The 26,129-nt window shown below is 54.9% G+C and overlaps 1 protein-coding gene and 2 long non-coding RNA genes across 5 annotated transcripts; all 3 read right to left on the bottom strand.

Annotated features, from left to right (window-relative positions):
- Window positions 1–4: 4 nt before the first annotated feature.
- On the bottom strand, window positions 5–17,703 carry ttyh2 (tweety family member 2). Of its 3 annotated transcripts, none has more exons than XM_057031175.1 (15): window positions 17,272–17,703; window positions 14,941–15,113; window positions 12,707–12,818; window positions 10,672–10,892; window positions 9,978–10,073; window positions 6,871–6,943; window positions 4,810–4,879; window positions 4,664–4,719; window positions 3,537–3,629; window positions 3,373–3,465; window positions 2,985–3,127; window positions 2,667–2,852; window positions 2,508–2,586; window positions 1,673–1,699; window positions 5–859 (listed from the first exon to the last, which is right to left on the bottom strand). In XM_057031175.1, exons 1-15 carry the CDS (start codon window positions 17,398–17,400, stop codon window positions 779–781), a joined length of 1,632 nt encoding a protein of 543 aa, XP_056887155.1. In that variant the 5' UTR covers window positions 17,401–17,703; the 3' UTR covers window positions 5–778. The 3 variants fall into 3 exon arrangements, with proteins under 3 accessions (XP_056887155.1, XP_056887167.1, XP_056887164.1); XM_057031187.1 differs by lacking the exon at window positions 17,272–17,703 and adding an exon at window positions 15,994–16,379; XM_057031184.1 differs by lacking the exon at window positions 1,673–1,699 and having other exon boundaries at window positions 17,272–17,698.
- Window positions 17,704–17,878: 175 nt separating this feature from the next.
- Window positions 17,879–19,460, bottom strand: LOC130524784 (uncharacterized). Its single transcript, XR_008950247.1, has 2 exons — window positions 19,227–19,460; window positions 17,879–18,047 (listed from the first exon to the last, which is right to left on the bottom strand). It is a non-coding gene; the product is annotated as an uncharacterized LOC130524784 (long non-coding RNA).
- A 1,605-nt stretch (window positions 19,461–21,065) lies between these two features.
- On the bottom strand, window positions 21,066–23,388 carry LOC130524732 (uncharacterized). The gene is made up of 3 exons (XR_008950213.1): window positions 22,105–23,388; window positions 21,282–21,344; window positions 21,066–21,092 (listed from the first exon to the last, which is right to left on the bottom strand). It is a non-coding gene; the product is annotated as an uncharacterized LOC130524732 (long non-coding RNA).
- Between the last annotated feature and the right edge of the window lie 2,741 nt (window positions 23,389–26,129).

The raw sequence follows: 26,129 nt of genomic DNA, 5'->3' as shown, positions 1-26,129 counted from the left end.
CACATTTTACTGAAAACTGCTTTATTTAACTGACATTAAGACCCTAATGTTTAAGGTCGCACATAAAATAGAGCACCACTTCTGCTGCCTGTACAACGTAGCATGCTGAATTCAATTTTCTTTCCTTACAAAACCGTACGTTATTCATTAATCATGGTTAGGGCAACACTTGACAGGTGAATTTAGACACATGTTAATGAAAAACAAATACAAAAGAAAACCTATGTGAAAACACCTAGAAAAAATATATAAAAATGGCACAAATGAACCCAGCCCAGAAGAGACTAGTCGGCTTTAATTGTACAACACACACATCGGCTGTATATATAGTCTCACTTTAAAGATGTCTGGAAACGTGTGTGTGTGTGTGTGTGTGTGTGTGAAGGTCAATAAATTAGACCTCAGCAGTGTCTCCTGCTGCGTACCACCAAATATATCCTCCACAAATCACCCCCCGCTGAATACAGATGCATCTGTTGCTCTCTCAGGAGACCGGAATGGATTTAAAGACATTTCAAGTGTCTCGAAGGTGAGAAGAAAACACGTGGTTGAGCTGCCGTGCACTGACGAGCGCACCCTCCGCTGCTGCTCAAATATCCAGCAGGTTAATCCTGACAGAAAAAATCGGATTAATCAATAATGAGAGAAACAGTTTGACATCTACTGCACAGGCTGCAGTCCTTGTTAGGCTGAGAGTCATCGTGTGTGTGTGTGTGTGTGTGTGTGTGTGTGTGTGTGTGTGAGAGAGATGCCGTTTCCCTCAGAGAGGTGAAGAATTCTAGGCTTGGAAGTCGTTTCCCGTCTGTCTTCTCTGCTCTTCGGTCATGGACAGGTAGGTGGCCCTCATGGTCGGGGAGTACTGTGGAGCAGAGATAAGCACCAGAGGTTACCGTGGGTTACCAGGTGTTTCTGTGGGCGTGGCCCGAGGGTTTGGAGGAATCGGGTCCACAGTCGCTCTGTGCAGTCAGCGTTTTCTGATCATTTGCAGGCAATTGTGAGCATTTTGTGTCAAAGATCCACAGGAGAAAAATGCTAAATGTATTTATTTTTGGTTCGTTTCTTGAATATCTTTGGTGAATAAACTAATCCGACATCAACAGTTAACCGCGGAAAATATTTTAAAAGCTTTGGAAAATCCTGGGCTTAGACTTGTCACGTTTATTTGCTTTTAGCATTTACGTTTGGTACAAATCAGCAGGACAGAGGGAGGGAGGGGGGTGATGATGCATGGGGGGCTAGGAGGATTCTAATGACTCTACTGGAACATGTTGCTACTGCAGTCTGGGTCAAACAGCACGCTCAGTGTTATTCATTGATCCACAACTTTCTTAAACCTACACCTCTCAGATCTCTGTGATCAATAACAGATCTGTCAGGGCTGGAGAAGGTCTGATACTGGAAGACTTTAGATTGGAAAACTTGAATGAAATAAAAGAACTGCATGCACAATAGCTGAAGTACTACACTGTGACCACCAGGGGGCGATTTACCCTCACAGACTTTCTGCAGCGGCGACAGAAGGTTGTGAGTTCAAAACCATGCTGTGAAAGAAGGACTGCACAGGAACCCGATCCAGGGGTTGTGACGGAAAGGTCAGAGGTTACGAGATGCAAATGAGGGGGAAAGGAAGAAAACCAGGAAATGTGTCCTGGGAAAAGTTCAAAAGACTTACTCGGCTTCTATACTGCTGAGAGTATATCTTCAGGAGTTGGTTAAAAAAAGATATTAAAATGAAAGATACAGAAAAACAAACAAACACAGATATGACAAACAAACAAAAAAATAAATAAAACATGCAGTTAGCTGCAGACTGCTGCATTGGGTTAACAGTTGTAGCCTGGAGGAAAAATGTCAATTAAACAGTTGCTGCTAATTGTTATGAAAAGGCAGAAATAGAACATTCAGCTCAAGATCAATGGAAAAGAATTAAAGAATGTTTACTGAGCAACCTGGTATTTGTTGCATGGCTAATAAAAGACAGTTGTTCAGAAATTAGCTGGTATTTCCGTGTCATCACACCCAGCGTGAGCGCCAGAGAGCAGCAGGAAGGATTTAATTCAGCGTGCCATCGTACTCTTGTACACCATCTATATTTAATCCCTCTGTGTTTCTATATTTATCCCTGTCATGCAGATTAACAGGAGTCCTGCTCTCCAGCCAACGAGAAACGTGTGTCGGAGTCTCACGACCGCTGTGACTCCCTCCTGGGAAAATAGCCTGAGGGAAGCTAAATGATGTCGTGTCCACGGTCAATTATTAATGATATTACTTCTCCTCTCCTTCCTCTGCTGCTACAAATCAGCGTTCGGGGCCTCAAGAAGATAAAGGAGCTAAAGAAATTTGATCAGATGTGGGTGAGAATCTGAGCGGCGCCAGTATAGAACCAGAAAAGAACTAAGATCATCTGTTATTCATAGATTCTGCTGGGCTTTAGAGCCCAAGTCTGTTTGCTAGCTCAAAGAAAAATAACATCATAGGAGGGACTTGTCCTGCGGGGCCCAACGCACCGACGGGGGAGGAGAGCCTCGTCCAATCAGAGGCACGTTCTCGAACCTCGGAGTTCCCCCGAACAGAGCATTCTGGTTCCTGGGGACGAAGGAAAGACCCGATTCAGACGGCGGCGGGAACGCGGCGAATGTAAACAGGCTTTGCTCCGATTGGCTCACGTGTAGTCGGACACGGGGGCGGCGGAGACAGCCGGCGCGGGCGGGTGGAGGCTGCTCTGGCTGCCCATGCTGCTGCTGTAGCTGCAGAAGCTGTGCATGTTGGTGAGGTTGGGGTTCTGGGGGCCCACCCTCCTGGCCCGGGGGTTGAACGGATCCTCCTCGTCGATGTCGTCGTAATCCCGTTCCCTGCAGAGGTGCAACAGCGCACGTGAGGCAGGAAACCCGCCCGCTGAAGCTTTCCCACCAGCACAAACAACCACCTTTACATCCCAAAGTCTTGGGTTGTTGCGCAACAGCTGGGGGGGGGGGGGGACTCACTTGCAGGCAATTTGTCTCCAGGCCCGGGGAATGGCACACAGCATGACAGTGAAGGCACAGGCTGCCAGGGACGAGAAGAGGCAGAGGTACAGCGTTCCCTCCACGCCATCGTAGCACACCCCCACCATGGCGTCCAGGTAGTCCTGGAGGGGTCACGCACAAAACACAGCACAATGTCGAGAGGCACAAGCTGGAATTTGCTGCCACGGGCCGACGAGTCCGGCATTATTCATGAAGAGAGGCGCGGCTGGGAGCGCCGGTGTGCAGGGAACTCATTATACAGCACATTAGTCGGCGCACAGTTGCCTTCTCGCCTCCCAGTTTAACTTCCCTCCCGTTGACCCAGTTCTGCTGCCCTGACACCAAACAGAACACAGAACAAACCGACCTTATTCAGCCCCCTGCAGTCCAGCAGGGCGGTCAGCTGGTGCAGACTGGCCTCTGAGGAGTTCAGCAGGTGCTGCACGCCCAGAAGGTCCCTCTGCGGACACAAACGCTCGTCAAAAAACCCAATCGCTCGCGTCCGACACTGGTTTCCTGCCTGTGTGATACCTCGGCAGTGGGAAACAGCGGCACAGCGAACTGCAGGAGGCCCTGGATCTGGATCTGCATGGTGGTCAGGGACCTCTGGAAGATGGTTAAAGGCTGCAAACAAGGAGTGACAGAGCAGAGCGATGCACACAGGCAGGATCTGAAGCTCGTTGTTCATCAGTAAAGTATCTGCTTCATTATAACAACTCCTGGAGCTCCCCTGTAGTGACGCCCTCCCGCCAGCAGGGGGCGAAGTGAGCCTCCACAACCACCCGTGCGGGTGATCACGTGATTCCTCCTCATTTTTTAAGATTCGGATTCTCAAATGAATAAATCAGCCACTTCTGCTGAAACAAAAAACCCCTCTAAAGTCTAAAGACGGTTCTCCCCCATGGGGAGCGGAGGAACGAGCGCACGTAAACTCCCAACGCGGCGACTCTGAAGTCAGACCAGCGCCTTCGTTGTGATGGGGACGACGTTCTGGGCCGGAATAAACTGGGACAGGGGAGACGGATGGAGGAGGACAGCGGGGGGGGGCCAGACGCTGACGCTGATAGAAAGAGATTGGAAGAAAAGGGGCAGGAGGGTTGCCCGGAGCAAAAGGATGGAGAGAGGAGAGGAGAGAGCGCACGAGGCCGTGCACGCTCACGTCCGACCCTCCTCAGGTCCTCCGACTGTCGGCTCGTCAGCAGCGATGAGCAATAACTCAGCAAAAAAAGGCAAAAATCAAAGAACCCCCCCCCAAAGGAGAACAGATCCGACGTTTGGCCGTTTCAGAGAGGATCACGAGATCCACGCGGAAAGAAGATCAAATTAAAGGTACATTCATTAGCTGTTTAGCGTCATTAAGGGGGGGGCAGAGCGGGATGGGGGCGGGGCAGAGCGGGATATGGGCGGGGCAGAGCGGGATGGGGTAGAGCAGGGTGGAGGTGGGGCAGAGCGGGATGGGGGCGGGGCAGAGCGTGATGGGGGCGGGATAGATCTGGATGGGGGCGGGGCAGAGTGGGATGGGGGCGGGGTAGATCGGATGGGGGCGGGGCAGAGCGGGATGGGGCAGGGTAGAGCAGGGTGGGGGCGGGGCAGAGCGGGATGGGGCGGGGTAGAGCAGGATGGGGGCGGGGCAGAGTGGGATGGGGGCGGGGTCCTACCTGCTGGAAGGGGTTGGAGAGGCTCTGGTTGCAGAAAAGATAATAATGAAGAATATCTGCAGAAATCAGAGAGACACAAGGTGAGTGGGGAGGGGGGGGGGGGGTGTGCTGGCAGGAAGTGCTGCCGCCGCGGCGCCGAGCCTCACCGGTGCCGATGACGCCTTTGGTCTGGCTCAGGAGGAACCTGTCGGGGGCCACGCAGAAGTCGCTGGTGCCCTGAAACCAAGGAGAGGTGAGTGAGGATCAGAGCGGCTGGAGTTCATTTTAGGGGGAAACGCCGCTAAGAAACGATCTTTCACCTTCGGTGCAGGTAAGAAACCCGCAGATGTGTGAAGGTCAAACGCCCCCTGGGACAAGACACGCCCCCCCACGCCCTGCAGAGCTCCGCCCCCCCAGACTGGGAGTTATGCTAACGAGCCGAATTCTCTGGCCAAACCTGAGCTCGGACGCCCCCCAGCGAGCTGCGCTGGTTCCTGGGGTGAAAACAACCGTTCAGCACCCGTCAGGAACCAAGGCCCTTATTACCCCTCACAACTGCCCCTGCAGGTGCTCCAGTTTCCCGTCCACAGTCCAAACATCAAAGACTTCAACACCTGATCATCTGAGCACCAAGGTTCTGAGGAGCCGTGTGGTTCTCCCAGGCTCCGAGAGCCCAAAAGAGCCCCAACCACTTGCCCTGCTTTCTTACGCGCAGTATTGCCGGGCGTCCACTGGGGGCAGTTGTTTGCGACTGCAGATAAAAATAGATCATTTCAAAAGCAGCCAGTAATTATAGTCGGTTTTAAGATCAAAGGCTTCCTGCTCAGAAAACAACATGAGGACTCATCCAGGAGCAGCGTCTCCTGCTCTGTTCCTCTCATCCTGAGGTTCAAGTGAATCTTCTACAGGGTTTTTTGGATTAAAAACAGAAAAACACCAACACATCAAGCCTCCCTCTGCATCAAAGAGCAGCACAAAGAGGTCCGTCAACTGAGCGTGAAGCTCACATTAGCCTGGTGGAGGGGAAACGATGACAACTGCAGATTAACCCCCCCCCCCATTATCTCCTAACGTAGATCTCTACATGTTCGCTGTCCTCTTCACCCTGGAGTCAGAACATCAACAACTAATCTGAAGGAGCCTCAAAAAGCCTCTATAGGAGCCTCTAAAGGAGCCTCTAAAGGAGCCTCTATAGGAGCCTCTATAGGAGCCTCTAAAGGAGCCTCTAAAGGAGCCTCTAAAGGAGCCTCTATAGGAGCCTCTATAGGAGCCTCTAAAGGAGCCTCTAAAGGAGCCTCTATAGGAGCCTCTAAAGGAGCCTCTATAGGAGCCTCTAAAGGAGCCTCTAAAGAAGCCTCTATAGGAGCCTCTATAGGAGCCTCTATAGGAGCCTCTAAAGGAGCCTCTATAGGAGCCTCTATAGGAGCCTCTATAGGAGCCTCTAAAGGAGCCTCTAAAGGAGCCTCTAAAGGAGCCTCTATAGGAGCCTCTATAGGAGCCTCTATAGGAGCCTCTATAGGAGCCTCTAAAGGAGCCTCTATAGGAGCCTCTATAGGAGCCTCTAAAGGAGCCTCTAAAGGAGCCTCTATAGGAGCCTCTAAAGGAGCCTCTAAAGGAGCCTCTATAGGAGCCTCTATAGGAGCCTCTAAAGGAGCCTCTATAGGAAAGAAATCTGACGGAAATGCTCCTAAACAAAGATGTTACTGATGCTAAATGCTACGTGGACTGGTTATACTGGGGGAGGGAGGCTAAATGGACTGGTTATAGTGGGAGGGAGGCTAAATAGACTGGGGAGGGAGGCTAAATGGATTGGTTATAGTGGGAGGGAGGCTAAATAGACTGGGGAGGGAGGCTAAATGGACTGGTTATACTGGGGAGGAGGCTAAATGGACTGGTTATAGTGGGAGGGAGGCTAAATAGACTGGTTATAGTGGGAGGGAGGCTAAATAGACTGGGGAGGGAGGCTAAATGGACTGGTTATAGTGGGAGGGAGGCTAAATGGACTGGTTATAGTGGGAGGGAGGCTAAATAGACTGGTTATACTGGGGGAGGGAGGCTAAATGGACTGGTTATAGTGGGAGGGAGGCTAAATGGACTGGTTATACTGGGGGAGGGAGGCTAAATGGACTGGTTATACTGGGGGAGGGAGGCTAAATGGACTGGTTATACTGGGGGAGGGAGGCTAAATGGACTGGTTATACTGGGGGAGAGAGGCTAAATGGACTCACCACGGCGATGGCCAGGTCAGCTCCCAGTGAGGCCCAGCTCAGGACCAGCGTCAGCACCCCGAACACCATCATCCTGCAGAGGAAACAACAGGTGTCACACGTCTCCATGGCAACAGCGTCGCCCTGGGAATGACGCTGTCGTACGTTTGCTGTAAAGTTAGCGGCTAACTTCGCATCGTTAGCTGGTTTCCCTTCAACCGCTTCAACAGAAACGCTGCCGACAAACGAGACGATTGTGAGGGAGGAAAGAGGAAAAAAGGGGAATTCCGGGGAAAATCCCAACCACATGGGTGTTTCCTCCAGAGGGATCCTGTCGGGAAGATCCTGGGATCTTCGTGGATCACAATCCTGGAAGCAGAGCAGCTGTGGTGGAAGGAAGTGTTTCAAGGAGTGACCTCACTGGCAGGTCAGAGGTCAACCCTCCCTCCCCCGTTACCAAGGCAGCGTCTGTGGAATCAATCATTCCCACAGACGCTGCTCTGATAAAAACGGGACATTTCGGAACGCTGGGGAAATTTTCAGCGAGTCCTTTCCTGAAGGGAGGGAGAAAAGTACTTTTTTAGGAAGTTTTCAAAGGGGTTTTGGTTGGATGTTTGTTTTCTGGGGGATAAACTGAGGGACAGACGTCCAGGCCGAGGACACGTCCTCCTCCGCTGTGGAAAAGGAGGAGGGGCGGAGCTTCACGGAGCCGGGACAAAAGTGGTGAGAGGAGCAACATCAGCTCCGTCTTTCACATCGAGCAGCGTGAAGCCAAACGAGCAGGAGGACAACATGTCCTCAGATGTCCCACAGCCAGGACCAAGTTCTGCTCCTGCTCTGTGGAAGATGGATCCTGATTCAGGTTCAGTTGTGGAACCTCAAAGGCTCAAATCAGTGGACAGCAGGGTGGACAGGAGGGTGGACAGGAGGGTGGACAGCAGGGTGGACAGCAGGGTGGACAGGAGGGTGGACAGGAGGGTGGACAGGAGGGTGGACAACAGGGTGGACAGCAGGGTGGACAGGAGGGTGGACAGGAGGATGGACAGCAAGGTGGACAGCAAGGGGGACAGGAGGGTGGACAGGAGGGTGGACAGCAGGGTGGACAGGAGGGTGGACAGGAGGGTGGACAGGAGGGTGGACAGCAAGGTGGACAGGAGGGTGGACAGGAGGGTGGACAGCAGGGTGGACAGCAAGGGGGACAGGAGGGTGGACAGGAGGGTGGACAGCAGGGTGGACAGGAGGGTGGACAGGAGGGTGGACAGGAGGGTGGACAGCAAGGTGGACAGGAGGGTGGACAGCAAGGGGGACAAGAGGGTGGACAGCAGGGTGGACAGGAGGGTGGACAGCAGGGTGGACAGGAGGGTGGACAGGAGGATGGACAGGAGGGTGGACAGGAGGATGGACAGGAGGATGGACAGCAGGGTGGACAGGAGGGTGGACAGGAGGGTGGACAGCAGGGTGGACAGCAGGGTGGACAGCAGGGTGGACAGCAGGATGGACAGCAGGGTGGACAGGAGGGTGGACAGGAGGATGGACAGGAGGATGGACAGCAGGGTGGACAGGAGGGTGGACAGGAGGGTGGACAGGAGGTGGACAGCAGGGTGGACAGCAGGGTGGACAGCGGGGTGGACAGGAGGGTGGACAACAGGGTGGACAGGAGGGTGGACAGCAGGGTGGACAGGAGGATGGACAGCAGGGTGGACAGGAGGGTGGACAGGAGGGTGGACAGCAGGGTGGACAGCAGGGTGGACAGCGGGGGTGGAGGAGGGTGGACAGGAGGGTGGACAGGAGGGTGGACAGGAGGGTGCTGTTGTTGATGCTCCTTTGGGGACATTTTGCTCTCTCACATCAGATGAGGGAGTCACATTAAAGAGTCACTGTAAACCTGCGTTAGCAGCACATGCTAACACGGCGCTAACCCTCTCACCCTGTCTGAGCACCAGAACCAGAACCTCCAGAATCACTCGAACACCTTCAGGTTCTGCAGAGCCGCTTCCTGAACGTTCCGGCTGGAAGAGTCGTGCCTGCTAGCACACGCTAATGCTAGCAGGTCAGAAGGCTAATCCACTGTGGACTCAATCCACCCCCACGCTAACCAGGGCATGACTTGGGGGTGTGTGAGTGTGTGTGTGTGAGTGTGTGGTGTGTGTGAGTGAGTGTGTGTGTGTGTGAGTGAGTGTGTGTGTGGTGAGGTGTGGTGGTGTGAGGAGTGGTGTGGTGAGGGGAGTGGTGTGGGAGTGTGGGTGGTGGGTGGGGAGTGTGTGGTGGGTGTGAATGTGAGGGGTGTGGGTGGGTGAGGTGGGTGTGTGTGTGTGTGTGAGGTGAGGGGTGAGTGGGTGGGGTGTGAGGGTGTGTGTGTGAGTGGGGGTGGGTGGTGAGGGGGTGTGTGTGAGGTGTGTGGTGAGTGTGTGGGTGTGTGTGTGAGTGTGTGTATGAGGTGTGGGTGTGTGAGTGGGGTGTGTGAGTGGGGGTGTGTGTTTGTGTGTGGTGTGTGAGTGTGTGTGTGTGTGAGTGTGTGTGTGTGAGAGTGTGTGTGTGGTGTGTGTGTGTGTGTGCATGTGGGTGTGGTGCGGGTGTGTGAGTGTGTGTGTGTGTGTGTGTGTGTGTGTGCATGTGTGTGTGTGTGCGTGTGTGAGTGTGAGTGTGGTGTGTGTGAGTGTGTGTGTGTGTGTGGTTAGTAGGGCAGGATCGGAGCAGCTCTTCTCCTGACTGGCTGATTCAGTGAGACAGAGCCTACTGGGCCGGGGGAGCGAGGCCTGGCCGGAGGTCTCGGCGCTTTTCAGCATAAAAATAAACGCTTCCGAGTGGGGAGACGGAATCAGGTGGATCTCTGCCGCTGATGCCAGAGACAGCTGGAAAGACACAGGTGACACAGGACGCTTCATCTCTGAGCGGCTGAACTGGGAGTACTGGGAATACTGGGAGTACTGGGAGCGCGCTCATCCCGCCGCTGGCACCGGGACAACAGGACTGGTGTTTGCACAGGGATGAGGTCTCACGCCAGCCGCTAAAGTCTCCGGCAAATTCCCACGGGAAAAGGAAGCCAGCCAGCTAGCGCAGCATGCTAACGCCGCTCGCTAAGAGACCCGGTAACTGAAGCTGGTCCACCAGGGGCCCGTCGGACTCACGTGGTCAGCAGCCAGCGGGACTGTTTGGCCAGGCCCAGACAGGCCAGCAGGCAGATGATCAGGTCCACGATGAGGAGCAGCAGGTAGGAGAGCCACCTGCAGGGACAGACAGAACCAGGACACGTCAAGACCCGTTCCCTGGGCTCCAGGACGCCTCCGTTAGCCTCCTGAGCTTCAAACTGAGCTTCAAACTAGCCTCCGTTAGCGGCAGCCGCCAGCGGCACGCATCCAACCCGAGCTAATGCTGCTAATCAGTCGCACCAGCAGTCACGTGCGGCGCCTGCACATGCACGGTGTGAACACGCGTGCGCACGGGTCCCGCACAAGGGCGCTGCTCGGCGCCGCCGCCGTCGCGTCCGCGGCTTAATTAGCGCTCAGGAAGCAGCGCGGCGGGATGGGAACATTCATAATGGAAGAGCACGCGCAGAAGCCTGCGTTGTGCTGCTCCAGATGTGCACGTGTGAGGCAGAAATGCTAAAAATACCCAGACTGGCTGGACTCAGAGCTCCTGCACGCTAGCAGCACGTTACATTTCAGCTAGCTGGTGTTCACGGGTCAGTAGGAGGTCTCATTAGCATGCTAATGTCGCTAAAGCCGAAGACAAAATATGTCTGGAAAGTCCCGGAGACGCCTGGGCGACGCGTGGTAATTAGCCTGGTCTCAACAGCTGGACGCACCTGCGCCTGCGCCTCACCTGTAGTACTCGATGTTGGCCGTGTGGTCGGCGACGGACGCCAGGTCCATCTCGGCCTCCGCCCAGTCCGGGAGACCCAGCAGCTGCTTGATCACGTTGTCGGCCATCTGCTGCATGAACCTCAGCGTCTGCACGTAGTCGCCCCGCGTGGCGAAGATCTCGTCCAGCCGGGCCAGGTGCAGGTGCAGGCCGCTCCTCATGCTGCCCATGGTGCCGCTCACCTGGGGTGACGGAGAGAAGGGGGCGGGGCCAGGCGTGAGTGTTGATGATTGAGTTCCCCTCAAATGGTCAAAGATGGTGGGGACGTAGCTAGCATGAACACTTAGCATGCGTTAGCCGAGGGATTAGTGGTTGAATCTTAGTGGGTCTCAAGTGTTCTGAATTCTTGTTGTTCGTTCAACAGAGAGCAGAGATTTTCATGCTCTAACTGAGAGGGCGGCCCCCTCCTCCCCACAGGTCAAAGGTCAAAGGTGAGGGAGGGAGGGACCGCGGGAGAAGGATGGAATACTAAGATTGTGGAGGCGGAGAGGTTCCGCTGGAGACGACGGGTCAGAGACATTCGGACTTTCCTGATGCTTCAGGACAGAAACTGGTGGCTTGTTGGGCAAACTAGCATCAAACTAGCTTCACACTAGCATCAAACAGAGCTTCAAACTAGCATCAAACTGAGCTTCAAACTGAGCTTCAAACTAGCTTCAAACTAGCATCAAACTGAGCTTCAAACTGAGCTTTAAACTGAGCTTCAAACTGATCTTCAAACTAGCATCAAACTGAGCTTCAAACTAGCATCAAACTGAGCTTCAAACTAGCTTCAAACTAGCATCAAACTGAGCTTCAAAGTAGCTTCAAACTAGCATCAACCTGGCATATCTGCGGGGGAGGGGGAGGGGCGGAGCAGGGAGGGGGAGGGGCAGAGCGGGGGGGAGGGGCGGAGCAGGGAGGGGGAGGGGCAGAGCAGGGAGGGGGTGGGGCGCCTCATTAAATATAAATACTCTTGTTCCCCGTGTTTCGCCTGTGCACGCCGCTGCTGGTGAACCAACGCCACGCGCAGGAGTGCTGTTTGGACCGTAACCTGGAACCCTCCGCCGACCCGCCGGGTCCGCGTGGTCACAACGGGCGCCATCGAGCATTTCAGCCGCTTCGGGCTCAGTTTCTCAGCTCATCCACCCACAGACGCTTCACATCCACTCTGGGAACGATGAGGATTGTCCCTTCCCTTTCAGGGGGGGGCCGTTTGGCCCCCCTGAACGGCCCCCGAGGCCAATCAGACACCCTCCCCCATCAGCTAGCCCCGCCCCCGGCTCACGGTTGGTTCGGGGGGTGGACTGTGGGAACACTGGGCTCTTTGTGCCAGGACTTGTTAACAGTCCGGGGGGGCAGCGAGCTGACGGCACGACTTGGATGCACTTCCTGTTTCCTGATAGGCTAACGCGTCCATGCTAGCATTACCGCGCCTGGGAGAATAATCCCCACTGGTGTCCTCTCGCACTCGCTCCCAGATTTAAATATTTATAGCGCGTCAGTCAGGCAGCGACGCAGAGCCCCGCGTTAGCATGTGAGCGCGGCCTCCTTACCCGTGCCTGGCAGGCCCGCGGAGGCGCTAAGTGGCTCGCATCCCGCCGCATTAATCTGCATCATCACAGATGGACACGTAATCCCCGCTCTTCAGTGGCGGCGGCGGCGTGGGCGCCGCCAAGAGCTCGGCTCCATCAACAGCCTATAAATAAACAGTCCGTCACGGTTTCAGATCGGCCGCTAATCGCCGCTAACGTGAATCCCGTCGACTCGTGAAAGTCTTCGCTCAGGTGGAATCTTACGCTCCGTCGTCGCTAATCTCGGATTAGGCTAATCCGCGCGTTTTCATCGGACCGCTGCCGTCCGATGCCGACACAGATCAGGACGCAAATCCCAGAATCCCCGACGGGGCGCCAAATCTGCTGAGTCAGCAGGAGCCTTTTATTGGGGCTGAGGTGACTCAGCAACCGGCAGCTAGCATGCTAGCATTAGCCTGCCTATACGGCCGCGGTTTACCTACCAGGCTGTCCACTCCACCCAGTGTGTGGTTGGCGTTGTAGAAGGAGTAGGTCAACTGGTACACGCCGTCATTAGCCTCGCTGTTGCCATAGAAACCCACGCCCACGGCGATGCTGAGGGGGAGATGAGAACAGTTGTTAAACGCCCAATTAGCGACACGACGGCTGCGGCGGACGGCAACCAAAGAGCGCCAACACGAGCAGCAGGTAGCTCCGCCCCCGCGGCGGTGCTAGCCTGGGGCCCGATGAGGCGTCTGGAAGGGGACGGCAACGTCTCGGCTAACGCTAGCATCGGCTAACGCTAGCATCGGCTATCGTTAACAGCAATTACATTTGAACACAAGCGACACGTTTCAAGCTTATGTTCGCTAAGCTAACGGCTAAATGTGGCTGTCGCCCAACCTCACTGATACCTTTTTGGTTCTTTGGTTCAACAAACTGGAGAGAAGAGGTCAAAGGTCAGACAGCCAGGAGGAGCAGAGCATCACTTCCAGCGGCGCTCCGCATGTTCCGGATTAGGATCAGAGCAACATTAGGCTCCGATGATCCGACATCAGCGTTGTTTTCTAATCTCATTAAAGCTGGAATGGAGCTTCATTAACCCCAAAACACCTCACTGTCCTGTCTGTCCATTCTGTCCTGTCTGTCCTTCCTGTCCTGTCTGTCCTTCCTGCCCTGTCTGTCCTTCCTGTCCTGTCTGTCCATTCTGTCCTGTCTGTCCTTCCTGCCCTGTCTGTCCTTCCTGTCCTGTCTGTCCATTCTGTCCTGTCTGTCCTTCCTGCCCTGTCTGTCCTTCTGTCCTGTCTGTCCTTCCTGCCTGTCTGTCCTTCCTGCCCTGTCTGTCCTTCCTGTCCTGTCTGTCCATTCTGTCCTTCCAGCAGGTCTGAGAGGGACACACTCGGACCTCATGCTGCTGATGACCTCTGACCTCGCGCTAATGATGGACAACGGCTCTGTTACTGAGCTTTATGCTAATGAGCTAGCGCCTGGGGAGCATTTGAGGATGAAGAAGAAGAAGAAATGGCTGATGAAGATGACTCGGCTGCGGATTCTCGACTCCCTAAACCCAAACGGGCCTGGCGGGTGATGGCCCACCCCCGAGTAGAGAGGGCACGTAAATAATTAGCATCGTTAGCATACGGAGGCTACGGAACATGAGCCCATTCAGGCTCTCCTGAAAAGAGCTGTTCTACGAGGCTCCAGGCGTGATTCAATAAAAAAGTGGCATCTAAAACATCTCACATGACTGGGAGACCCCCCCACCACACACACACACACAACACACACACACACACACACACACACACACACACACACACACACACACACACACCCTCCCCCCCAGCCACAGAATTCAATTAACTGCCCCGTGGGGACGCAACATCTCGCTGACGTGCAACTTCTGCCCAGTTACGCAACTGCTGCTTCAGACTTTGGTCTCTGTAAACACAGCACGAGGTCGGTAGCCGATGCTAGCAGGGGCGCTACCACGGTGTTAGCAGAGGCACTAGCAGGGGCGCTACCACGGGTGTTAGCAGAGGCACTAGCAGGGGCGCTAGCAACACCACTAGCGCTCTTATTACTGTGATGTCATTTCTGAGGGACAGGAAGGTTTCTGCTGGTCTTGCGGGGCCTCACACACCAGCAGACGGCTGAGAGGCTGGAACGTGAGGACCAGGGGGAGCTAAGCTAACGGCTGGGATCAGGACTGACGAGGCCCTGGAGCCTAAACAAACCCCACGAACCATTTAACGAGGTATCGGAACAGTTCGATGCCCATTTAACGATGTATCGGAGCAGTTCGATGACATTTAACGATCTATCGGAGCATTTCGATGACATTTAACGGTGTATTGGAGCAGTTCGATGCCCATTTAACGAGGTATCGGAGCAGTTCGATGACATTTAACGATGTATCGGAGCAGTTCGATGCCCATTTAACGATGTATCGGAGCAGTTCGGTGCCCATTTAACGATGTATCGGAGCAGTTCGATGCCCATTAACGATGTATCGGAGCAGTTTGATGCCTTATACTGGTTATATACTGGTCCCACTGGTTATATACTGGTTATATACTGGCTGCTCATCATCTGTTTCTTCTTCTTCAACATTGAGGTTAAATTGTAGAAACTGCAGCAGGAAGTTGGAACGAAAGAAAAAACAGTTTTGTAGGTTTGTTTTGGTTTCGGAGCCGCGGTTCCAGGCGGACGCGGAGGAGAGGCGGCGGCGTCTCACCAGGTGAGGAGGGCGGCGGCCACGGCCGACCAGGTGACGCAGCAGGAGCCCGCCTTCTTGCTCTGGTCCTCCTCGTCTCTGCGGCAGCAGCACAGGCAGCTCAGGTAGACGGCGAGGCCCAGCAGGTTGAGGCCCAGGCCGGCGGCCGCCACGCAGCCCAGGAACATCAGGGCCTGTGGAGACAGACAGGAAGTGCGGGCGTTCCCAGTCAAGGAGCGTTCCAAGATGTTGGATCCCAACAACGAACTTCTGGAACGTCAAGCTAGCGGAGATGCAGAAAAGCCCCAAAACATCGTTGCCGTTGCTAATGACAAAAGGGTCACGTGACCTCACGACCAGCTGACCTCGGGGTCACGTGACCCCTGCGAAGCCACTGATGAGACGGCGCTAGTTAGCGACCGGGCTAAGCAGTTTTGTCTGCTGAAGGTTTTCCTGGTGATAATATCCGACCCGCTCCCCGGCTCGGGTCGTCGCCCCCGGAGATCCTGACTCTTTCCGGCAGAGTGCGCTCGGCTGGGCGACCATTACGACTGAGTAATGCGACCCGTGTTTTATGCATGAGGCGGGGGGGGGGGGGGGACGCGGGGGGGGGGGGCGCCTGGTTTGGGACTCGTCTCACTGCTTCTCTCGAGCTAACTGGGACACTCGTGCAGCCTGGACCGGGATCCTTCCCCTGGGGGGTGTGGAGGGTTCACGGGTTTGACGCTACGCCCCTGAGACAAAGGAAACCCACCCCCACCGCTTCAGTGAAAGAGACGGGGGGGGGGGGGGGGGGTCCGAGTGTGCATCAGTGCGTGGAACATCCAGCCAATAGAGCGATTAGCCCCATGCTAATGACGGGCTCCAGCACACACGAGACTAATCAGGGTGAAGGACCGAGGGGGGGGGGGGGGGGGGGGCGTCTCTCCGCTGGAGGGGCGCCCTAAAGGAGCAGCCGGGTCCACGGGTACCCAGAACCCTCCGGTAACGCCAGCAGAACACGTTTGCTCCTATAAAACCCGTTTTTTTTTTTATGCCACAGTGAGTAAATCTGTAAACGGGTTAAAACTTAACCAGCGGCAGCAGATTCCAGGTTTGGCAGCAACAGGAAGTGAGAGGGGAAGTCAGATGGAGCCGGACCTGCTGACCCACACATGACGCAGACACGTGGGCTCAGGACGTGCACGCCCACGCGGTCCCGGACCCCGTCCTGTTCCGGGCCGGGCTTCCTCGGACGTTAGCCTCGGGCCCCCCGACGCTGGGAGCAGCGGAATGGGTGGTCTCCACGGCAACCGGGGAGCACGTCGGGAACATGTGGGGCCTCCTCGCCAGGGCGTCCTTGTCTCAGCGAGAGGACGGTTGGAAGCTAACCAGCGCCGCTCCGCTACCACTTAGCGGCTCATTCTCCCAAAAACGTGAACGCCAGCGAGAGACGAACACTCGCGTATTGTCGGCGTAAAGGAATTAGAGAAGTGGTCAGGTGATCCCGCTGACATTCCCGGGCCCAGAAAAGTACCAGCAGGGACGTGAGCCGAGGACAGAGGAGGCTTGGAAAAACTGCAACCCCTCGCATTCCAGCGCACGCCGACCCGGAGCCCGTGAGGGGGTCCGTGTGGACCGGCGTGCTCCAGCGAGCCGGCGCCGTTAAAGACGCGCCGCCGCCGCAGAGGTCGGTCCAGAGGGGACGAGGCTCATTTCAGATCCTCCGCCATAACGAGCCACTTGTGTCCAACCACAGCTAATCCATTAGCCGCGGCGGCGGTTTAGCCTCCCGGCGCAGGAGCGGATCAGATAAAATGCTAATTAAACTGCGGCGGTGGGAAAACGTCCCGCTAATATTCCGACTGTGAGGAAGTGGAGGCGGAGGGTGGACAGGAAGTCCACGTCTGCAGGTGAGACGTCTCCACAGGTGACGTAGAAGAGGCGGGAGCTGGAGGTCAAAACGTGTCGCTCGGCATCGCCGTTGCCACGGTTACGCCCCGTAGATCCGCACCATTTATTTCTGCTGCTCTAGTTCTTGTCACCATCTGGACTCCTGCTCAGGGGCCCCGGGGGGCCTTAAGGGTCTGAGTGGACTAACCGGAGGTCCCAGCTCTGGATCCCAGCAGTGGATCCCACTAGTGGATCCAGGTCAATCACAACTCTGGAGTCCTGGTCCCTGCCTGAACCCACCTCTCTTCCGGATCCGCTACAGAAACAACAAACACGGGGCCAATGTTGGAACAACCCCCCTCGCGGGGACATTTCTGGCATCGAGCCACGTGACTTTAGTTCAGGGCGCAATGATGAACAGAATCTGAGACCAGAGGTTTGACGACCCCGTCTCTGCCCCCCCCCCCACCCCCCACCGACCTGCTGGTAGTTCTCCTCCTCAGGCAGGAAGCTGTTATCAACCGGCTGAAACCTCAAGTTGACGTGAGGGAAATTGTGGAGCCAGTAGGTCCACCAGGGCGCGATGTAATCCACCCGAGCCGAAGACATCCCTGCCGGACAGCAAAAGTTCGGCTGCAGCCTAAATTAGCCTCTTCTACCCGGAGCGGAGGTCCTAATCCCGTCTCATGTCAGACAAAGGCGACGGGGAAACGCACGCGCGGCGGTGGGAACGCTCCGAGCCGCGCATGGGGCCAAAAGACGTCCGAGAGGCTCCGGAGAGGCGGCGGCGCCGGTGCGAGCAGGATCCGAGAGGACTCGCATGAAACGCGGCGATACCCGCAGCGCCTTCCGGGACCCTCTCCGCGGTCCGACTGACTGGAAACGCGCACGTCTCTGGAGCGCGCCGAGGACGCGGGAGCGCGCGCCGCCGGGCGGGTTCGGGATGTGGGACAGTGACGCGCTCACCCGACAGGTCCGAGGACGCGGCTCCGCCAGACACCGACTGCGGCCCCGCCCAGCGGCCGACAGGCGCCATTACACCACAGCGCCGAGCGCACGCGCTTTAGTTTAAATCAATCAAATCAAATCAAATCAAATCAATCTTTATTTATACAGCGTCTGTTACAATGAAAATTGTTTCAAGGCGCTTTCCAGAATCCCAGGGCCTGACCCCAGACAAGCAACAGGGGCAGGAAAAACTCCCCTTTAACAGGAAGAAACCTGGAGCAGGACCAGGCTCATGTAGGGGGACCCTCCTGCTGATGGGGGGGGGGGGGGGGGGGAGGAGAGGAGAGGAGAGGAGAGGAGGAGAGAGGAGGGAAGAGGAGAGGAGGGAAGAGGAGAGGAGGAGAGGAGAGGAAGAGGAGAGGAGGGAGGAGAGGAGAGAAGAGAAGAGGAGAGGAGAGAGGAGGGGAGAGGAGAGGAGAGGAGAGAGAGGAGAGGAGAAGGAGAGGAGAGGAGGGGAGGGAAGAGGAGAGGAGGGGAGGGAAGAGGAGAGGAGGAGAGGAGGGAGGGAGAGGAGGGAAGAGAGGAGAGAAGAGAGGAGAGGAGAGGAGAGGAGAGGAGAGAGAGAGAGGAGAAGAGAGAGGGAGAGGAGAGGAGAGGAGGAGAGGAGAGGAGAGGAGAGGAGAGGAGAGGAGAGGAGGGGAGGGAAGAGGAGAGGAGAGGAGAGGAGGGGAGAGGAGAGGGGAGGGGAGGAGAGGAGAGGAGAGAGGAGGGGAGAGGAGAGGGAGCAGGAGAGGAAGAGGAGAGGAGAGGAGAGGAGAGGAGAGGAGGGGAGAAGAGAGGAGAGGAGAGGAAGGGAGAAGGAGAGGAGAGGAAAGGAAAGGAAAGGAAGGGAGAGGAGAGGAGAGGAGAGGAGAGAAGAGAAGAGAAGAGGAGAGGAGGGAAGAGGAGAGGAGAGGAGAGGAGAGGAGAGAGGAGAGGAGAGAGGAGAGGAGAGGAGGAGAGGGAGAAGAGAGAGGAGAGGAGATGAGGAGAGGAGAGGGAGAAGAGAGAGAGAGGAGAAGAGAGAGGAGAGGGAGAAGAGAGAGGAGAGGAGAGGGAGAAGAGAGAGGAGAGGAGAGGAGAGGAGAAGAGGGAAAGGAGGGGAGGGAGAGGAGAGGGAGAAGAGAGAGGAGAGGAGGAGAGGGAGAAGAGAGAGGAGAGGAGAGAGAAGAGAGAGAGGAGAGGAGAAGAGGAGAGGAGAGGAGAGGGAACCATGACCCAGTGGGGTGACAGAGGCCTGTCAGGTGATCATGTTTCTGGACCCCGGCAGCCTTGGCCTATAGCAGCATAACTAAGATGTGACCTAACGATTAGACGACCCCCTAAGTATGATAATCTGTCTGTCTATGATAGTAACTGGAACTACTGAATTAGTAACAATAAGCTTTTTCAAAGAGGAAGGTTTTAAGTTTGATCTTAAAAGTAGCGATGGAGTCAGCCTCCCGTACCTGGACAGGGAGCTGGTTCCATAGCAGGGGGGCCTGGACAGGGAGCTGGTTCCATAGCAGGGGGGCCTGGACAGGGAGGTGGTTCCAGAGCAGGGGGGCCTGGACAGGGAGCTGGTTCCAGAGCAGGGGGGCCTGGACAGGGAGCTGGTTCCATAGCAGGGGGGCCTGGTAGCTAAATGCTCGGCCCCCCATTCTACCCCTAGAGACTCTGGGAACCACCAGTAGACCAGCATTCTGAGAGCAGAGGTCTATTGGGCTGGTAAGGTGTCACTAGCTCCTCCAGGTAGGATGGAGCTAGGCCTCTGAGGACCTTGTAGGTCAGAAGAAGGGTTTTAAAAATGATTCTAAATTTAACGGGCAGCCAATGAAGCGACGCCATTACAGGAGTCATGTGACCTCTGTGGTCAATACCTGTCAGAACCATGGCTGAAGCATTCTGGATCAGCTGGAGGCTTCTTAAAGACTTAAATCAAAATCTAATTTCATTCTGCGGCTTATTAGGATCCGGTTCCAATTCCAACAGTGGGGGTGGGTTCAGAGTGGACCCCTTAGCTTATTCATAAAGATCAACCCTTAAACGGCTTTAAAGGACAACAGGACACACGTGTCGGGAGTTTTTCCAATTTTTATTACAATTATCTGTACATCGTGGTTTTACTTGAGCTCCTTCACAGCCAGACCTGCAACAAAGAAAACGCCATTACAACCATCACACTGGGGTTCGGTGCGCACACACACGTAATTAGAACCTACAGGACTCCAACCACAGACATTAAACACAAGCGGCAGCACCAAAGCAACACTTACTTTAAAATGAATCCCAACAGAGCATTTAGCTGTTAAATAACCCCCAAATTAATGAAGCTGTTGCAGATCTGTACCACGACTGCGCAGCTCTTCGTCCTGCTCCCATCGTGTCTTAATAATCATTTAATTCTGACTCGGTTCCCCTCATATGAGCAGAATCACGGCACCGACCTGGAGGCAGGGACTGCTTGAGCTTCTCGGCCTTCTCCTTGTCTGTGATGACCAGGGTGTACAGGTACCTGCTGCAGCGCACCTTGAACTTTACATTGTCCTTGTTCTTCTTGATCTTTACGGCTGCAGGACAACAAAGACACGTTTACACTAAATGTGACGCTTGTGCACAAGTGTCCTAGAGCGAACAATGGCTGGTGTGTCCAGGAAAGGATGAGACTTACACTTGGCATCCTTCCTCCTGGCTGTCAGCAGGAAATCTTTGATTTCTTCAATCTTGCGAGGCTGCGAGGACACACAAATGAATTAATTTATGTGAATAATAATGCGCAGGAACGCGGGGGAAGCCTGGCCCGGCAGGAAGGTGGTGTTAGGGGACCGGTGGAACTGAAATCTCCGCGTGGAAGTCGAAACTCAGCACTTGGTCCATCGTTACTCTTGCAAGACTGTGATGCATCACGAGCACGTCAGCCTGAGATGTTTGGACGTCTTGCTAATGGCTAATGCTAAACTCTGTTCAGCCAAGTTGTGGCGAGTTTTGGACCCCCGCTGACAGAGTGGAGGCAGAAAAGCAGAAAAGGAAATTACAAAGAGCCAGATTAAACGTAGAAATGGCCTGTTTAGCCTTCGTTTCGAGTCCTAATTCCCCGAAAACAAGCGTGTCCGTGAGCATTGACAGCCTGTTGGCTAACGATGTTAGCTACATGCTAGTGCTAAGCAGCTACGCCGGAGCCGGGGGAGGCATTATAGCTCACATTCTACATCCACACGTCGCAGAATAGCTTTGCGTTTTAATTATAAGGTGGACAACGTCGCCAACGACTCAGAAGCGGCTCTTTTAGCCCCAGGAAGAGGACTTACCATGCTGCCTTGTGACCGGACAGAGCGCTGGGGAAGAGCAGAGAAAAGACGTGAGACAAATTATCGCAACGAAATTAACTTGCAGAAAGGAGATTCTTGTGCAGTCGCGAAGCTGCTTTTACGCATAATTATTAACTGATTGGAAGAACGACGCTATATTTAGCGTCTAACAGGATGGTTAATGATACAAAAGGGAGATATTTATGGTAAACTCACTCAGTCTGCCAAAGAGGGGATGAAAGGGGCGGAACTTCCGGTTTCAGACGTCTTTATACAAGGCTACGGAGAGCATGAAGGGACAATTAAAAAGTCAAAGGCGAAAATAATGAATTATATTGCTAAATTCTTACCTTCTTATAGCAAAAGAATACAAAATGAACAGATTTTTCACTAATATTGTAGGAAATGTCAACACAAAGGAAGAGCCCATTAAATGTGCTGATGTTCCAAAGCCAAGGAGCTTTAGTGATCAAGCAACCTACGATAATATGGGTTTAAGTCACCAAATGTGGGGAAATGACCTGCTTGGAAAGTTGCACTCAGTGCTTTTTTTTTTTTGCTTATTATGCTTTCTAAAAATGTGTTATGCCATTTATTCAATATTTATCTGTTTACGCACAGAACGACATCCATCATACAATATACAAGGACACAAAATTGAAAAATGAATTTATCTTTATAGTCAAATATGAGTGGGACTGGACCTGATGTTCTGCTGCGCTGTATGGAGGCCATCCTTATGTTGGGTCCTCATAAATAATCATGTATTTAGTCATGTGTGGCAACACTCAACACAAACAAGCAGCTCTTTTTGTGATCCAGCTGGTGAAATGAATTCTCGGAGAATGCGCATTTCACTGCATGTTGATGAGCTGGAGGCAGCTATTCACCTCCGGAACTGCACATTTGTCACCCTCCATTCTCGGTATACAATAGCCACTGGGCTGAATAATCCATATTCGGAGATTGTGAACGCCTGTCAAAGTTAGAAAAAGGGTCATTTAAAAACAGATGAATTAATTAAGATAAAATACTTGACCTTCAGCGAGCGGCAACACTGCAGGCGTGTGCGATTCAATAGAATCGATGTTTTCTTTGGCGTTTTATTCAAAAACAGAATCAATTCTTTATTTTCCTCATCAACGTTTATTCAAGGCTTGAAGGTTAAGTGTCACATGACGAGTTTTCTCTCCACAAACCCAAATTCGACTGTTAGAAACGCTCATTTTGTCAGTTTTGCTGCTGCTCCCACGTCTCTCCCCCTCCCGCCAGACTTCAGCCCACAGACCCAATTTGTTTCTGACACGACCGTTTTGTGGGGTTTTATTTCTGCAGCAGCAGAAACGTTCTTTTGTTGCCAACTGTAAATTATTGCTGAGAAGAAGCTAAGCTGGGAAACACATGCGCTCCTGACTTACGGGTTCAATTATCTTCAGCTGTCAATACTATAAATCAAAACGTTCCCAGGGAGAAAAAAATGATATAAAAAAAAAAAATCAACTTTTAGTGTAAGAATTTGCAGTTAATGGGAAAAGTTAATGGTCCAGTCGTGCGGAAGTCCTGAAATGACAGGCAAGGAAATGTACCAACGCTGTGGGGTTCGGAATCACAAGAAATGGCTCCTTAATGAACTCCAGACTGTTTCCATATTCACTTCTCAAAAGCAGAGGATGATCTGTGTCAATAATTTACACCGCGGGAGCCCCCTTTGAGTGACACCCCACTCAGTTACCATGGAGATCCACTTTGACACGCAATAATTCATAAAGGCTGGAAACAGTAGAAGAGCGCTTAGCAGATGAACCTGTCCACCTGCCTGCAGCCCGGCCGCCTCCGGGTGTTCAATCAACCCCGTCTGTCTCCGGATTATAACCGCAACACTTTCACATCAGTCAGAGTTCAGCTCGTTTACCGGGAGGATCACAGCCCAAAACTCTCCTTTGGATCCAATTAGGAAGAGGGAAATCTTCCTTTTCATCTCCAATAACAACCAAACACGTTTTCCTAAACGTGAATTTACCAGGAACATTTAAATCCTGGCTGGACATTTTCTCTTTATGGGTGTAAATAAGATTACTGTAGTTTACGCAAGACCGTCATGGCGTCACCGACAAGAGGCCATTTTAAAATAAACACGTTTTGCAGCAGCAGTGGTGTGCGCGCTGCCTTCTGGTGCGGCGTGATGACAAGCGTCACCCCGATGATAAATCACGAAGCGTCGGAAGACGTGAGCTCGATGTGATGATGAGTTTGAGTTATTAAACGCAGCCTGCGTGCAGGTGTGGACTGTTCCACGCCGTGCCACCGTGTTCACGTTGCGGTTAAATAGTGTTCCTCTGATTGTGCACAACAAACTCGGCCGTAGATTGAATGTATCACACACGACAGCTTTAAACCTTCTGTTTCAATCCGTTTGAGGTGGTTGTAATACCCGCTGTGACCAGCAGGGGGCGGTAAATAACCGCGCATGCAGGCAGTCCCGAGGCTGTTCCTCACCGTGGCGACAGGGGGCGCTGTGGGTCAGGAAATGGACCCGCCCCTGATCTCAGGTGTCATTTCTTTTCTTTTTAAGCACATTTGCTTTTACGAGCTGGCCTCATCCTCGCGGTCATGCTGTCTAATCTTTTATAATTCTCGTTTTTGCTAAATCTTCTGCACATCAGGACGATCAAGAAGTTTTGTGTCCGCCTCAAATCCGCGTCAGATCTCCGCAGATATCAACTTTCCTGCTGCAGTCCGCGTGCACGCTTTGATCGCCCCTTCAAAAACTCCCTTTGTAAAGTCGGCTTGTGCTAAAATTGGGCCTTTTATTGAAATTGGAGTTTGAGTGGACGACAGTGGGGGCGTGACCCCCCCCTCATTAAAACCACCAGAGAAGCGCCGATGACGGAATGCGCGGGCGGCTGCAGACGCACCTGAGGGCTGGGAGGTAAAGCAGGTGTTTGGTATTAATCTGCTGCTTCAGCCATTATCGATGACACGTGCCGATCGGTCAGGCAGCTGCGTCAGAGGGGGCAGCATCCTGGCGTCGCCACGACGACCGTCACCGAGGCAACGGGTGTGGAAACCGCCCAGTCATGGTTACGATGGCGGCTGGATGCTGATGTCATCGTCGGGATCAACGATCTGCCCGGTCAGACCCAGTCTGGCTCATCCATCCATCCATCCATCCATCCATCCATCCATCCAGCCATCCAGCCAGCCAGCCAGCCAGCAAGCCAGCCAGCAGCCAGCCACCAGCCAGCCAGCCAGGCCAGCCAGCCAGCCAGCAGCCAGCCGCCAGCCAGCAGCCAGCCAGCCAGCCAGCCAGCGCAGCCAGCCAGCAGCCAGCCAGCCAGCCATGCCAGCCAGCCCCCAGCAGCCAGCCGGCAGCCAGCCAGCCAGCCACCAGCCAGCCAGCCAGCCAGCCAGCCACCAGCCGGCAGCAGAAGCCAGCCAGCCAAGCCAGCCAGCAGCAAGCCAGCCAGCCAGCCAGCCAGCCAGCCAGCCAGGCCAGCCAGCCAGCCAGAGCCAGCCGGCAGCCAGCCAGCCAGCCAGCCAGCCAAGCCAGCCAGCGCAGCCAGCCAGCCAGCCAGCCAGCCAGCCAGCAGCCAGGCAGAGCCAGCCAGCCACCAGCAGCCAGCCGCCAGCCAGCAGCCAGCAGCAGCCAGCCAGCCAGCCAGCCAGCCAGCAGCCAGCCAGCCAGCCACCAGCCGGCAGCCAGCCAGCCAGCCAGCCGCCAGCCAGCCAGCAGCCACCAGCCAGCCAGCCAGCAGCCAGCCAGCCAGGCAGCCAGCCAGCCAGCCAGCCAGCCAGCCAGCCAGCCAGCCAGCAGCCAGGCAGCAGCCAGCCAGCCAGCCAGCAGCCAGCAAGCCAGCCAGCCAAAAGCAAGCCAGCCAGCCAGGCCAGCCAGCAGCAAGCCCGCCAGCCAGCCAGCCAGCCAGCCACCAGCCAGCCAGCAGCCAGCCGCCAGCAGCCAGCAGCCAAGCAGCCACCAGCCAGCCAGCCAGCAGCCACCAGCCAGCCAGCAGCCAGCCAGCCAGCCAGCCAGCCAGCCAGCCAGGCAGCCAGCCAGCCAGCAGCCAGGCAGCAGCCAGCCAGCAGCCAGCCAGCAGCCAGCCCGCCAGCCAGCCAGCCAGCCAGCCAGCCAGCCAGCCAAGCCAGCCAGCCAGGCAGCCAGCAGCCAGCCAGCAGCCATCCAGCCAGCCAGCCAGCCAGCCAGCATCCAGCCAGCCAGCCAAGCCAGCCAGCAGCCAGCCAGCAGCCAGCCAGCAAGCAGCCAGCCAGCAGCCAGGCAGCAGCCAGCCAGCCAGCCAGCCAGCCCGCCAGCCAGCCAGCCAGCAGCCAGCAAGCCAGCCAGCAGCCAGCAGCAAGCCCGCCAGCCAGCCAGCAGCCAGCCAGCCAGCCAGCCAGCCACCAGCCAGCCAGCCAGCCAGCCAGCCAGCCAGCCAGGCAGCCAGCCAGCCAGCCAGCAGCCAGCAAGCCAGCCAGCCAGCAGCCAGCCAGCCATCCAGCCAGCCAGCAGCAGCCAGCCAGCAGCCACCAGCCAGCCAGCAGCAGCCAGCCAGCCAGCATCCAGCCAGCCAGCCAGCAGCAGCCAGCCAGCCAGCCACCAGCCGGCAGCCAGCCAGCCAGCCAGCAGCCAGCCAGCCAGCCATCCATCCAGCCAGCATCCAGCCATCCATCCATCCATCCATCCATCCAGCCAGCCAGCCAGCCAGCCGGCAGCCAGCCAGCAGCCATCCAGCCAGCCAGCCAGCCAGCCAGCCAAGCCAGCCAGCAGCCAGCCACCAGCCAGCCAGCCAGCCAGCAGCCAGCAAGCCAGCCAGCCAGCCATCCAGCCAGCCATCCAGCCATCCATCCAGCATCCATCCAGCATCCATCCAGCCAGCATCCAGCCAGCCATCCATCATCCATCCATCCACATCCATCCATCCATCCATCCATCCATCATCCATCCATCCATCCATCATCCATCCCATTAGTGTTATTGCAGAACTGTGAGTCAACAGAATGAAGATAAAAATTGTTTTGCAGATCAAAATCAATAAAATGTCGCTCTTACTGACATTCTTCTTGAATTTT

Source organism: Takifugu flavidus, chromosome 1 (genome assembly GCF_003711565.1).
Source record: "Takifugu flavidus isolate HTHZ2018 chromosome 1, ASM371156v2, whole genome shotgun sequence".
Classification (NCBI taxonomy): domain Eukaryota; kingdom Metazoa; phylum Chordata; class Actinopteri; order Tetraodontiformes; family Tetraodontidae; genus Takifugu; species Takifugu flavidus.
This window is presented reverse-complemented; position numbering and strand designations above follow the sequence as displayed.

What these genes read in the sequence shown, in the direction of transcription:
- ttyh2 (XM_057031175.1), bottom strand. Translation starts at nt 17,400, where the DNA reads ATGTCTTCGGCTCGGGTGGATTACATCGCGCCCTGGTGGACCTACTGG. An exon ending in CTGACCTGGCCATCGCCGTG is followed by an intron (nt 4,880 to 6,870) that starts GTGAGTCCATTT and finishes CCTTGGTTTCAG; the next exon opens with GGCACCAGCGACTTCTGCGT. An exon ending in ACTGCAGGGGGCTGAATAAG is followed by an intron (nt 3,128 to 3,372) that starts GTCGGTTTGTTC and finishes TGACCCCTCCAG; the next exon opens with GACTACCTGGACGCCATGGT.